The sequence below is a fragment of the Aquila chrysaetos genome, chromosome 10 (assembly GCF_900496995.4).
Source record: "Aquila chrysaetos chrysaetos chromosome 10, bAquChr1.4, whole genome shotgun sequence".
Classification (NCBI taxonomy): domain Eukaryota; kingdom Metazoa; phylum Chordata; class Aves; order Accipitriformes; family Accipitridae; genus Aquila; species Aquila chrysaetos.
Genome location: NC_044013.1, coordinates 1,622,669 through 1,636,556, shown reverse-complemented (window position 1 = coordinate 1,636,556; position 13,888 = coordinate 1,622,669). Strand labels below are relative to the sequence as shown.

Genomic DNA, 13,888 nt, shown 5'->3' with positions numbered 1-13,888 from the left:
TCTGATCCTTCAGCCAGCAGAGTCCCTGCTGTCAGCAGAAACTTATTGGTGTGGACCTGGTGTTAGTGGGCAGACAGTAATGTTCAATGTTTCTGTTGCATCTGCGGAACTGGAAATAATGCCTCAAAGTACCTGCTCTGAAGCATCTCATTGTACAAACAAACACAAGAACCTAAGAGACAGTGAGCACAAACTGACTGAGGAACAGGTTGGTCAAGATACTGATTGCAGAAACTGGTGAAAACTTCCTTAGGTGACATGACTTGGCTTCAGTTATTTTTCTGTAATTGTCATCTTAGAATTCATGCTAACCTCAAAAGACCAAAACACGAGGACTGTTTATAGTATGCAATGAAATCAATCTATACAAAGCTAAACTAATCAGTGATGTAAAACAACTGTCTTCTGTAAAGTTTTGCCAGAGTTGAATGCTACTCAATCACATTGTGTATGTTAGCATGGTTTCTAAGATACTGATCACAGCAATACAAATAATTGTATTTAAAATATTCCACTGCCATTGACTTTTTTGTTGTTGTTGTTCATCCTAGATGAAAGTACTCTGCAGTTGGACACAAGTCATGTGTAGCCTGGGGCCCACGGTTTCCATTCTTGCATCTAGGACAAAAAATATTATTCCTGTAAAAATAACCAGATATTTAATTGCATTTCCTATGGGTATCTTGAAGGCTGTCTCTCCCAGCTGTTTTGTAGGTGTAGCATTGGACATGTATCTGCACACTTCTGCTCTGCCTCTGCAGTCATGAAGTGGGCAGGGAACTGAGAAGGGATCCCTGGAAAGCAGCTCCTGTGTTCAGGAACAGACGCTTCCTTGGCAGGGGCTGGGATTGCGTCTCCATTATAACCAGTTCTAGTCCTTTCAAAATTAAATACTTGAGTTATGAACCTGCTTTAGAACAAGTTAGATTGTGTTGGTATGAAAAGCCAGTATTTTTTCCGCCTGGTGCTCTAGAATCTAACTTTGGCTCAATTCCTTTTTGTCAGGCTGTCTGATATAAGAACTCCAAGGAAGATGTGATCTCCACAGCCATTGTAAGAGAGGAAGCAATGCTGAAGAAAGGTGATAACTGAAATTTACTTTTTTATGTAAAGTATTTAATCTTTAATCAACAAGCACATAAGAAAGGGATAATCTCTTTTAGAAGATCTGCATAATGTGTTTCTGAGCACTGTCTTGTCGTCTTGGAGCCCGCAACCAATTCCTCTGAACTACACAAACATCCAGATTAGATCTCTTCAAAACATCCTGTGCACCTGTTACATGGAATGGCTTTTGAACAGCAATTTGTGTCCTTTTCCATTTCAGAAACACACAGGAAGAATCCCTGTTTCATTTAGTATCTAGGCACAGCTCTGAAATGGGATTATGTATAAGCTTGCTGAATGTTAAAGAAAATGTTCTCCTGTGCCTGACAAAAAGCATTTGGTTAAGGGGCCTTTTGCTAATGTGATGCACCTGTGTGTTCCTCTGAAAGTTCTGTACAGGACTTCATTTTCCCTAATAAACTTTGAATGGGCTTCTTATGCTTATTGGTCAAAACCTGTGGCCAGGATCACTCCAAGGGATCTTTATATGGAGCTCTCCTTTTATGCAATACAAGCTAGTGTGCAGTTTTGTTCTTTTGGCTCATATCTGACACTCATCTCCATGTTTTGTCTCTTCTGAATTAGAGACAGTTTGCAAGGATTTATCCTATTTAGGACAAAATCAGATTATTTTAGGAATGTTCCTCCCTTGAATTTTGTTACTCAGTACCCACGGGAGTAATGAAAACCTGTGACTGCACTGTAACCTTCCAGAGGGAAGATGCTAAATGTGCTTCTGTGCTTTGTGGAGTACAAGATACGTGATGATGCTTAGCAAGTAACTAATAACTATAGAAATACATATACAAGTATTACTGTGTAGGACTTGGCTTGGTTTTTTGACAGGAGAGGGACGAGAGAAGATGGGTGAGACTAAGAATGAACTGGAGCCCTGTCATGCTCTAAATATGTGGATGCACATAAATATTACATGAACATATCATGTGGTGTTTCACGGCTGCAAAGAGACCATAAAGCAGTTTTTGCCCTTGTTTCTCTCCCTGTTTGAAAAATGTTCCCTCTTTATTCAGCTTTCTCTGAAACAGATGTGCAGTTGCAGGAATAGGAAAAGGTAACCTTGAATCGCTTGAACTCCTGCCTTTTTAGACAATTGAATGCATATAGCCAAAAACTGGCATCAGTGAGCAAGGCAGCTGCAGCACGTTCCAAATATTGCTCTATTTAAAGCATCCCGAGGCTCACAAGAACAACTGCAGAGGCAAACCTTAAAACTTGCCAATAAAACTAGCAGAGGGGGGAATGGCAGAACCAGGTAAGATGCACAGTTAAATGTGAATGTAACAATGTATTCTTAAAATTCATAAAACTGAGCAATGTAATGTGAAGATACTCAGCTATTTGTATTCTTGTATGATGCACTATATATTTTAGTTTTCAGTAAGTGTAATCAGTTTAAAAGCTAATTCTATTAACAGCAATGAGTTTAAAGTAGCTTGGGTTCCTCCTGTATTTCTGAATGCTACCATTTTTTTTTCTCTTTAGTTTTTTTGTAGTTGTCATTTTAATTTGACTAACAATTAAACAGAACTGTGTAAAATAAGTTTTGTTTGATGGCATTTTAAATATACTATCTGTGTAGCTGAAATCTGAGCATAATGCTAAGTTAACATATAATAATTCAGATTTTAACCCCACAAAGCTGAAGTGGCAGAACCAAAATGAAATTTTAATAATGACCTTCTCATTATAAGCACATTTCCACTTTCTCAAAGGAGAAAAGCAATTTTATAAAAATGCATTTTATATTCATTGTCATTTTCTATTTACTTCACTGTAAGACGTTCAGATGGTGAAACAACTGTAAGTTTAAATATGGCATTAGCTGTGTACACAGTTATTCAGGTAGTACTTTTCCTTGTAAAAGTAATTTTTTTATACATCTTCATAGCTATATTAAAAGTTTTTAAAGACTTTTATCTTCCTTTTTTGCACCACTACCACTGGTATCTAAGAAGGATAGCAGAATTCTACTAAACTCAGATACAACAGGATACTAAATGCTGTTTCTTAATTTTAGTTTTCATTGATATCCACAGAAATTATACTGATACTGGTATTCCACCAGGAATTAGTACTTAACCATATTTTGCATTGGTAGGATGTGTATTGTTATTTGTGTTTAAATATTTTAAAAACAGAAAACAAAAAAAGCAATGTGGCCATAATCACTGAGATGGACCAGGCTGGCACCAGCACCGGCCCTTGGGTGCAGCGAGAGTTGCAGCTGGGCTTGACTGCCTGCTGCCCGCGCATGCCTCCAGCCCAACCCCAGGTTAGAAATGGTTGGGCAACCTCACTGAAACAAATAACTGCAGGGTTTGCATGACTTTTAAATATGAAGCTGGCAAATGCCATCAATACAAAAGCCTGTCCAGTTCTGTGGTTAAATTAGATATTGAAGCACCATAGCCTCTATAGGCAGCGTGTAAGAACAGGGAAAAACTTGTCTGTTGGGGCTGGCAGCTGGGAGACATGCAGGAGATGTGGTCCTCTGGGCATGCCCACGCATTCCCTCCTCCTCCGCTCATCAGTGTAGCGTTCAAGCTGCCATCCCAGTGACGGGTTAGTGGTTTGGTTACGTGTGTGCATGTGTAGCCTACGTGAGAGAAAATACAAAGAAAACTTCTGTGAAATTCTGAGGCATTTTGGAGTAGGGAACATATGACTGCGAGTTTGAGCTTGACAGGTTCGGGCAGGGAAACATTCCCTTCTTTACCTGTCAAGCCTCTGCCTGTTTAAAGTAAGTGGGAGCTTCTTCCTCCTGGTATCTTGGGGCACCCTTGTCAGTGCAGTCAGGCCCAGACATTTCGGGGCTGAAGGCAGCTCAGTGAGACCACAGGCATCATTTTTCCCTTGGTAGCTGGTAGGGGTTTTGACCAACTACAGACAGCAAAACCACACCAACTTAGTTCTGGATAAAAGGTAAACCCCAGGAAAAAAAAAAGAAGATAGTGATCAGATGAAGTTTGTCAGTATATTTAGGCTGTATTTAGCTTGGAAACCTGTGCTGCTGTATCCTGTAGTTGAGGGATCCTTGGCTTCATGGTAGTACTTGGGCATCCTGTGGTGGGCAATTCCCAGGGCTTCCGACCTACAGAAGCTCAGAGCTCAGGAGTCTCTTTATCACATGCAGAGGAACCCTGCTGCAGCACAGCAAAAGTGCTGTGTGTTTGCTGCTCTGACCAGCCTCTTTCTGTTTATTTTGAGATAAATTCATGTTTGAAGTAGAGAAAAATTACTGTAATAGGGGAAAAAGAAAGTAATTTGTAGCTAGAACGCCAGCTTATATACACAGGTCACAGTAAGATTCCTTTATTTATTCTTGCTGCCATCCAGAATTGGCCTTTTTATTTCAGCAGGCTCTGGCTCAAACCCCAGAAATCAGGGTTTGTTTCCTTGGTCTGTTTGAAAGCAATACTTGTGACTGCAATAACCCACATTATTTCCCTCAGTATTCTGCTTGCATGTGCATTCATTTAAATGGTGATTATAATGAAACCTCATGTTTTAGGGTTTTAGCTGGTTACCTGCAGGTGTCAGAAAAGATTTATTTCTTTCCAAAACACAGTTGCTTAGTATTCTGTTTCTCTGCGGCTCGTCCCCCCACACCCCATCTCCACCCCAGGCTGGAAAGCAGACAATGCAGATGCTCTCTTTCTGGCTGTTGGTGCGCACAGCCTTGCTCCATGGCGAGGGTAATACCGATTCTCAGGTTTAGACTCAGGATAGTTTCCTCTTGGACCAAATATTGGGACCTTGGAGTTTGTCAGCTTCTTCTGAGGCCTTATGAAGGGGTTACCTGCTTGGACGTCTGACCCAGCCAAGCCCGAGCCTTGTGCATATCTTGCATTTCAGTCTCTCCTGCTCGTGGCATAAAATATAGTCTTCCAAGCAGTTGCTTTATTCGAACTCGAGTCTTGGGGTATCTGGCCTGTGACATATAGATCAGAGCAAATGATCTCATAGTCATTTCTGTTCTTAAACTATGAAACACAAGTACTCCCAATGGCTCCCATGAAACTCTATCCCTTGGAGCCAGCTGCTTGCTGCCTCATGACAAATGCTGGGCACAGCATTCCTGCTGACCCATCAGGACTTGCCTGCCTCTCTTATCTTACTGCATTTAAACTGGATCTCATTTAACAAAACACCGCATGCAGTAGACACAACGGCAACTCAGCAGAGCTCTGTCAAAACTCTTCCATGTACCCCAAGTAGGATTCAGCCCTTGATTTGTAATAGGACCTTTAGAAAAATGGCAAGTGAAGAGAAATGATTCCCAACAGAAGTAGCTTTACCTTACGAAGTGTCAAAGGAATAACAGTCTTTAAATGAAACAGGTAAGGGACTCCCCTGTGGCAAAAGGACACTCAGTTTCAGAGCAGGATTTTATCTTTTTGCTGTGTGGTTGCTTATCTGTTTAATAATTTTATGGCAGCACATGCAGATTTTCTATCTATATGTTTTCTCTTTCCCTTTCAGTAGATATACCATGCAATATCATGGTGAGACGTGTTTGTGTTGTGCATAGCTTTAAAAGAGCAATGTGGAAAACCTTAAATTATTGAGCATCCCTCCAAAATCTGTCTGCTTGATCTAGTGTGCAAGGTGTTGTGAATAGTTTCACATTATTTATTAATCCTTTCAAAAATGTGGAAGGCAATCTTTTAACTGCAAAAGATGTGCTTTAAAATGTTGTAATATATTGGTAGTAATATGATCTCAAAGGTTGATATGCTGCTTTCTGGCAAGCTTCTGCTATTTGCAGGAAACTGATAGATGGATCTTTGAAATTCTGATGCTGTATAGAAACATATTTATATCAAGCACTAGTCCTGCTTTCTGCATGCTCCTTGAAGAACTATTGCCTGCACTGGACTCCATGTCTCCATGTAATTTTTTAGCTTGTTCTAGGACTAGTGGGCAATATACAGGCGAGACGTCACGTGTTTTTGCCTGGCTGGACTCAGCCAGGCAGGTGGTACATTCACGCTGGAAACTCTTATGTTATTTTCTTACTTGAAAGTGGGGAACACCCTTGGAGCAGGTAATTACATCAGCCGTAACCACCCTGTATCGCTGTAGTGACAGGGTAGGAGAGGGCTAAGTCAGGCACCGTGCACAGAAAGCACAGAGATGAGCTATGAATCCCTGACACACAGCTGCTGGCAAACATCCCTTCGAGGTGTGGGAACTCATACAGCATCCCCTCATTGCAGCCCCAGGCACATTGATCTTAAGTGGGTGCGATGTGAAATAATCGCTGTATTTTTAATCTGCTGTTGCCAACCTAATGAGATTTCTAGAAGGTGCTGTACATGTCAGGGATTGAATCCTGAATCTGCCGGGATAGCTGTTATCAATAAAGCCCAGTACAGATGTTCTCCTGATGACCTGTGGAGACCAAGGGCAGAAGCGTGCTTGTCTCCTCCCTGTACCCTGCTGCTTTTGGAAGCGCTAAGCCTTGTACCTATCTGATTGCAGAGACCATAGCGTGGAAATCTCTTTGGGCTTTTGCTATGTATTCTCATTAGAAGGCCTGCCAAGATATGGTGACTCCATGCTAAAAACAGCAATCATAGATAATGTGGCCCAAGCTCACAGATATCTTTTTGCTCTGTGATAATCATGGTTTTGATGTGTTTAATTTAGTGAATTCAGCATCAATGTAATGTGGCCTTTCTGAAAAAGACCATCTTTTCTCTTTCAGCCCAAGTCCCGCTTTCACGTCTCGTTGTACCTATACTCCTTGCAGTTGGCTGGATAGTGGGTTGCGCACTAATGGTTTACATTGTCTTCTCTTGACAGAAGTAAGTGACTTCTACAGTTATCATATACCATCCATGCTTTCTTTGGTTTGCACTGCCACCTTTTAAAATGTAATTTTCTTTGTTTTACAGGACAGAAGAATTTACAGTTATGTTGATTAGAAGAACCTGGAAGTTAAATTGAAATGTCTAATGACTACAATATGTATAAAATGAGTTATTTTTAATATCAACACTGTAAACATGGTGTACACTTTTTATCTACAACAAAGGTTTGAAATGCTAATTAGAACATTGGGAAAAATCATCAAACCCATTTACCAGTTTTCAAATGTTTTGTAATTGTGGGAGTAGTTTTTGGAGTCCAGTGGTAGGTCAGATACCTGCCTGTTCTGCAGCCTGCTTTGTTGTTGCCACCCTCAAATTAAGCAGTTTTGGAAACAGTATTCCCAGAGTTAGTGATGCAATGGTGGACAAAAAAGTGAGTTAACCTCATTTGTGATATGTGCCAAGCTGGGGAAGAAGTATCTCAATGTGTATGGGAAAGTTTTAAGTGAATTAAGATAATTTTTTAAGTTTTGTAGTAAAAAATAAATTGTTAAACTTAAAATATTGTGGTGGTACACTCTCCCTGTCCCAAGATCTGAAGTATTAGTGTCTAAATAAATTTTCTGAAACTACATTTAAATTCCTCATTTAAAAAAACCAAACAAACAGTCATACAAGCATACTAATACATAAAGTAAAAAAAAGTCCCTTAGAAAATGAAAGGAAGACAGGGCAAGTTACATGGAAGCAATGCATCCTAAAATGTATGACTTAGACTTTCTAAATCATAAAACTTTTGGGTTTTATTTAATAGTATGTAGATAAATACCAAATTAACTACTGGTCTCTTCTGTTTACATGATGTTCAGGGCCCAATTTTGTATTTTTCCATTGGCAACCAATCCGGTTCTTGTCAAATTAAATGCCGCTGGACTCGGCAGGCACTGAAATGGATTGAGACCATGTAGAATTCCAGTCCTGTTTTCCGGCATGCTGGCAGCCCCCCTCTGCTGGCACCAGCCAGAGTGCAACCCAGTGAGACTGGAGAACAAAGCTAGAATTCAAAATGGAACTAAATAACTAGTCTGGAAAAAAATGCAATGCAATAGGTGAAAATTTAATTCCTACATCTTACAGGAATTGTTAAAAAGCACAAATACGGGACAGGGAGCTCTGCTGGCTGGATAGCAATTTTCAGAAAAGAGCCTTGAATTGCCATGTATGACAGCCTGAATTCAGGTCAGCAATGTCATAATGTTGGTGTGAAAAGTGAAACGTTGTCTGGGATGGTTATGAGAAAAATGGCTTGAGAGATGCATGAACTCACCCCCTGCTCTACCAGCAACGGTAAGGCCTCCCCAGCCTGCTGCAGCTGCCCTGGGCACCACGGGAACCAGTCGTGGGCCGGTGGGAAGGAACTCGGGGGAGAGCAGCAAGGGGGAACTGAGGTTTTTAATGTTTAACCAGTGAGAAAATTAGCACACTGGAGTGGTTCAGCCTAAGAGCAGACTGAAGAAAATGTAAGTCTTAAGTATATCAGACTCTTTGAAAGAGGAAGGGAATAATCTCTTCTTGGTGATAAACAGGCCAAGAAGTAATGAAGAAATAGAAAGTAAGATTCAGGCTGTCCAGGCACTGAAGCACTGGAAGAAGTTTTTAGGCATAATAATCAGTATTATTATTGATTACTGGGAACCTTTGGAAACAGATGGACAAACATCTCTCGGGCATGCTGCAGGAGTACAGGTGATCCTGCCTTGGTGCCTGAGTGCGACAATATTTGACATCTCCTTATGCGTAAGTCTCCATGACTATTAAGTACTCCCATGAAATTCTGCAGGACTGTTTGCAGAGAAGACGCAGGACTGACTGATGGTAACAAGAGGCAAGTACTACTTCCAACATTAAGCTTTTGGCATACAAGGATAACATTTTAACACTGGTTGCAGCATTAGGAAAACACCATATAACGTAGAATAGGAGGTGAGCTGCAGATCACGCATGCGGTGCGTAGGTAAAGCCACGTGAAGAAAGGCAGCAGTGCTATTACAGCAAGGAGGCTAGACAATAGAGGCTAATGTTCATATGAATGCATTGCATGTCAGTCGACTGCATCTAACTATGGACTACGTAGCAGAAAGGGCTGAGCCTTCCGTCACATGTTTAATGCTTTAAGTTCATACGTTCTTAAAACCTCCTAGATGTTTCCTGAGTCATTAAGAGGAGGAAGAGGCATGAGAGAACCATTTCTTTAGTTAAGTCCAAGGGGTGGGTGGGCCAATTCTCTGTATTTCCCAGTTTTTGTGCTCTGCTGTCAGTGAGCACGCTCATGTGCAGCTACCGAGGTAGTTCAGACTCGCCTATCAAACAAGGGTAGAAGCTGAGAGGATCACAGGCCTTTAGGTGAGACAGGCTGTATGTACCACACAAGTGCTGGCAGGCGTTGCATGACGTACCAAAATGTAGTATACTAAACTGTTTGTCTTGCAGTCATCTGAAGATGGTGTAGTGCCTGAATCAGCCTTGGTATGGTACTCCTGTGCCTTTCTTTAGAAACTTGGCCTTACGGGGCACATCGCTGAATATCAAACTTTTAAAATAGGTGCTATCAGCTAAGGAACTTCAAACTTTTTAGAAACAGGCAAGAGTTAATTTCTTGTGAGGCCTGGGGAAGTATTTTTAGCTTTATTATGTGGAAAATTTCTTGGAATCTATTGTTATGAAACAGAAACATGTATGTCCTTCAAAAAGAAAACATCAGACTTAAGGTTGGGAGGTCTGTTTTACAGCATAGTGTGTCTAGAATTGCGGTTCAGACTCATTGTCGCCTCCTGATTGTCCTGTACTAGGCGTTTTGCCTTTTTAATTATAACTTGAGACAATTATATTCACCCTCTAGATAATGTGACCTGGTCACTTAAATCAGAAATGATCATCAGATTATCTGAGCCACTGCATATTCACAGACAGCTTTGAGCTTGTGAGCTCGAAGATTTTTGTACTAAAAAGTTTCTGTTCTCAGAAGACTAAATAATTAATAATTCAATCCCTAGTTAAAGTAGAGAACTGCTTGTGGGAGGCATGTCTTGAAAATCCTAGCAAGAGGTATTTTTAAGGGAATGTGAAAAAAATCTAAGTGACCCTTGATGGGGTTAGATAGAGAAAGAAACTCTTTTTTTGAGTCCTGCTCACGCAATTTGTGTACTTTTGAGAACATGAGGAAGGCACATCAATCAGACACTCTGTCTCTGTCTGTGGTCAGTGTCTGTTATCCTTTAGAAATGGAAACAAAGAAGAAATATATTTTACTGTAGCGGAACCATGAAAATGCCTTTGCAACTCCAGCAGCTATTAGCAGCAGCACTGAAGCGTGACATTCTGTTTTGGGAATTCTCTTAACACCAAGTTACTTCGCCTGTGAATGAACTGAAGGCAAAGGGGCAATCCTGTTTCATCAAATGTCCTGAAAGAGGGGATAAACCGTGCAGTCTTTTGGAGAGCTGGAGACTGCTAATCTCTGCAGCAGCTGCTGCTTCCATGCGAGGACCTCCAGCATCACCAACTGTCTTCTGGTCACTTCCAGATGAGAACATCCATTCTAACTCACTCGTGCACGTAGACTATATAAGCTAAGAGGCTAGTTTAAGCCTATACTTCAAGCAGATACCTTATTATCTCATTTTAAGGACCAACGCTTCATTTTCTAAGACTGAGACCATCCAGACTGATACTAGTTCTGACTGTCCGAACTCTAGACAACAGGGAGGCTCCTTGAACACAGTGGTAGGTGCACACGTAGTTCAATTATCTGGTATTTTTCAAACTCTCCCAGAAAACCTGATGCTGAGAAACTGATCGCCATTACACGAAATCCCAGTCTATGTCTTGTCTTATGAGCTCATTCTTCCTTTTGCGAGCAGACAAAGCATATAGGGAGTTTCTTCCCCTGCACAACTTGTCGGCAGTATCTGGTGCTGCATTCCGCCGGCAGCGCAGTACAGAGCCAGCAGCAGCTCTCCTGCAGCTGCCTCGCAGCACCGATCCGGGCTCTGATCCATGCGGGTGCAGCGCATCCCGCGGATGGCACTGCACGGGTGGGACCCTGAGCTGCAGGCCCAGGACAAGCAGGCGCAGACAGTGACTTCGTAGTGACCATGTATGTATCTTTACATTTCAGTTTATTTAGGAGGCACTGATGAAAACAGTTCTGAAAGATCCAGCTGACGCAAGCGGTGTTTTCAGGTGTCTAACAGCATTTGAAATTGAATGTTTCAAATTAAAATCTTACAGAGCTAAAATATAAACAATGCAATATGTTTTAGCTTTACCTGATTTCTGAGAGCAGAAAGATCTGATTTGGCAAAGCAAAACAAAATAACTTTCTACGTTGGCTTCAATAGTGTCAAGCCAACTTGCTATAAACAAAGGAAAAGAAGTTCCTGCCAGTTTTGTAGCATAACAAAATGAGGATTATTCCAAGAAAATATGCATCCCACATGCTGTTTAAAGTGCACAGACCACTGCAAAGTGGCCTTCTGCAACCACCTTCAGGACAACCCACTCGGGCGTCTTTTCATAATGAACCTATACAATGCGCTGCTGAAGCTTCCCACACTTGCAGGGGTGTATTGGGTAACAAAAGATTTGGGTTTTTTTCTTCTTGAAAAATAAAACGAGTGTTTGGGTGCTAAGTTTTTTCTCTGAGAGATGCTAGTGAGTTAGGAGAAGAAGAAAATATAGACACTCAGATTTCTTCCAAAATTCAGGTGCCTTGCTATTGAAGTGTGGCGATAGCTTCAGTTTTTCTGTCACCGTGCCAGTACGTAGAACATTTGCATTGTTATGATGCTGGAGGGGACTCTGGCTTCATTACAGTATAACGCCATTAAGGGCTAAAGAGCTATCGCATCACCTGAGATCCAGTTCTCGATGAGCAAAGGTGGCCTGCGCATGTTTAGGGTAGACATCTTTTTCAAGCCCCCTTTTCATTTCTATTGTTTCCTTCCAGATAGGATGATGTTTTCTGTGATCCAAGATGATTGTTACAGATTAATTTATTATTATTCTTTTTTTTTTTTTTTTTTACAAAAGCTAAGTGGGAACATTTGGGTTCCTATTGCTCCAGAGAATGGTTGCCAAGTTTGCACCACAGCCTCTGCCTGGCTTTCCCTGTTACCTGCTGAAGAGCTATTTGAGTAAGTTGATCAGGGGTGAGTCTCCGTCCATCTGTCCCAGGATGCTGCGGGTGGCTTCCTGGTAACTGTTCCAGTCTCTTGTTTATATTCTTTTAATGCTTGTAATCCAATTTAAGGATATCAGCACACACAAGAGCATTACCGTGTTCCTCTCCGCTGCGTACAGAGTGGGGCCGTGGTGAGAAAGCCTGCCTGTAGACCCGAGTTTATCCTAAGGACACCTTCCCGCTCCAGCCCTAAGCCAAAGACAGGGGCTTCGGGGCACTTTGCCCACCTCTCGTGTCTCTTCTGCCCGACGGCTGACGCCAGCACGCCAGCCTGCTCCCCACCGCCTCCTTGCTCCTGCCCCTGCTGCCTCCAGGCCCAGCTTAGCTGTGCCTTCCACCCCGGCTTTAAGCGTAGCACTAACTGTGGGCCCCGGCCTAACCCCCTTAGTATTCCCCAGCGGCGCTCATGGAGGACGCTTCCTTGCTCTTGGTCTTCTCTTGGTTGAAGTGGAAAGCGAAAAAAACCACGCGGTCGGCCCTGCCCGGTCCCCTCTGCTACGGCAGTCCCGCTCCAGGGTCTCCCCGGAGGCTTCCCGGCTCTGTCCGACCGCGGTCCCGGCGGGCGGGAGCAGCCCTCTGCCCTCGCTCCGAACGGCGTCCCCCTGGCTGATGGCGGGGGGAGATGGCCGCCCCCTCGGCCCCGCTGGGGCCGGGCCGGGAGGGAGACGGCCCGGAGGAGACCCTCGCCCCGGAAAGGAGGCGGGCTGGGGCACCCCGGAACCTTCTGGAAAGGGGGGGCTATGGACTGGCACTGGGGGGCGGGGCCAGGGGAATCTTCTGGAAGGGGGTGGAGCTGTGGAGGGGCACTGAGGGGCGGGGCCAGGGGAACCTTCTGGAAGGGGGTGGAGCTGTGGAGGGGCACTGAGGGGCAGGGCCAGGGGAACCTTCTGGAAGGGGGTGGAGCTGCGGAGGGGCACTGAGGGGCGGGGCCAGGGGAACCTTCTGGAAGGGGGTGGAGCTGTGGAGGGGCACTGAGGGGCGGGGCCGGGGAACCTTCTGGAAGGGGGTGGAGCTGCGGAGGGGCACTGAGGGGTGTGAGGGGAATGTTCTGGAAGGGGGTGGAGCTGCGGAGGGGCACTGAGGGGCGGGGCCAGGGGAACCTTCTGGAAGGGGGTGGAGCTGTGGAGGGGCACTGAGGGGTGTGAGGGGAATGTTCTGGAAGGGGGTGGAGCTGCGGAGGGGCACTGAGGGGTGTGAGGGGAATGTTCTGGAAGGGGGTGGAGCTGCGGAGGGGCACTGAGGGGCGGGGCCAGGGGAACCTTCTGGAAGGGGGTGGAGCTGCAGAGGGGCACTGAGGGGCGGGGCCAGGGGAACCTTCTGGAAGGGGGTGGAGCTGCGGAGGGGCACTGAGGGGCGGGGCCAGGGGAACCTTCTGGAAGGGGGTGGAGCTGCGGAGGGGCACTGAGGGGCGGGGCCAGGGGAACCTTCTGGAAGGGGGTGGAGCTGCGGAGGGGTACTGAGGGGCGGGGCCAGGGGAACCTTCTGGAAGGGGGTGGAGCTGCGGAGGGGCACTGAGGGGCGGGGCCAGGGGAACCTTCTGGAAGGGGGTGGAGCTGCGGAGGGGCACTGAGGGGCGGGGCCAGGGGAACCTTCTGGAAGGGGGTGGAGCTGCGGAGGGGCACTGAGGGGCGGGGCCAGGGGAACCTTCTGGAAGGGGGTGGAGCTGCGGAGGGGCACTGAGGGGCGTGGCGTGGCAGGGCAG

The 13,888-nt window shown here is 44.5% G+C and overlaps 1 protein-coding gene across 5 annotated transcripts in view; it reads left to right on the top strand.

The window, feature by feature from the left end:
• STRIT1 (small transmembrane regulator of ion transport 1) overlaps positions 1 to 10,988 on the top strand; it is a 31,117-nt gene extending 20,129 nt beyond the window's left edge. For 3 of the 5 annotated variants that reach the window (XM_030028090.1, XM_030028088.1, XM_030028091.2), the window contains exons 2-4: positions 1,006 to 1,081; positions 6,839 to 6,938; positions 7,029 to 10,988. In XM_030028090.1, the coding sequence (XP_029883950.1) occupies positions 1,069 to 1,081; positions 6,839 to 6,933 (108 nt within the window). In that variant the 5' untranslated portion in view covers positions 1,006 to 1,068 and the 3' untranslated portion in view covers positions 6,934 to 6,938; positions 7,029 to 10,988. Of the gene's footprint in view, positions 1 to 133; positions 209 to 1,005; positions 1,082 to 2,153; positions 2,381 to 6,838; positions 6,939 to 7,028 lie in introns of those variants that run through there. The other 2 variants (XM_030028087.2, XM_030028089.1) reach the window with 2 other exon arrangements.
• Positions 10,989 to 13,888: the final 2,900 nt, after the last annotated feature.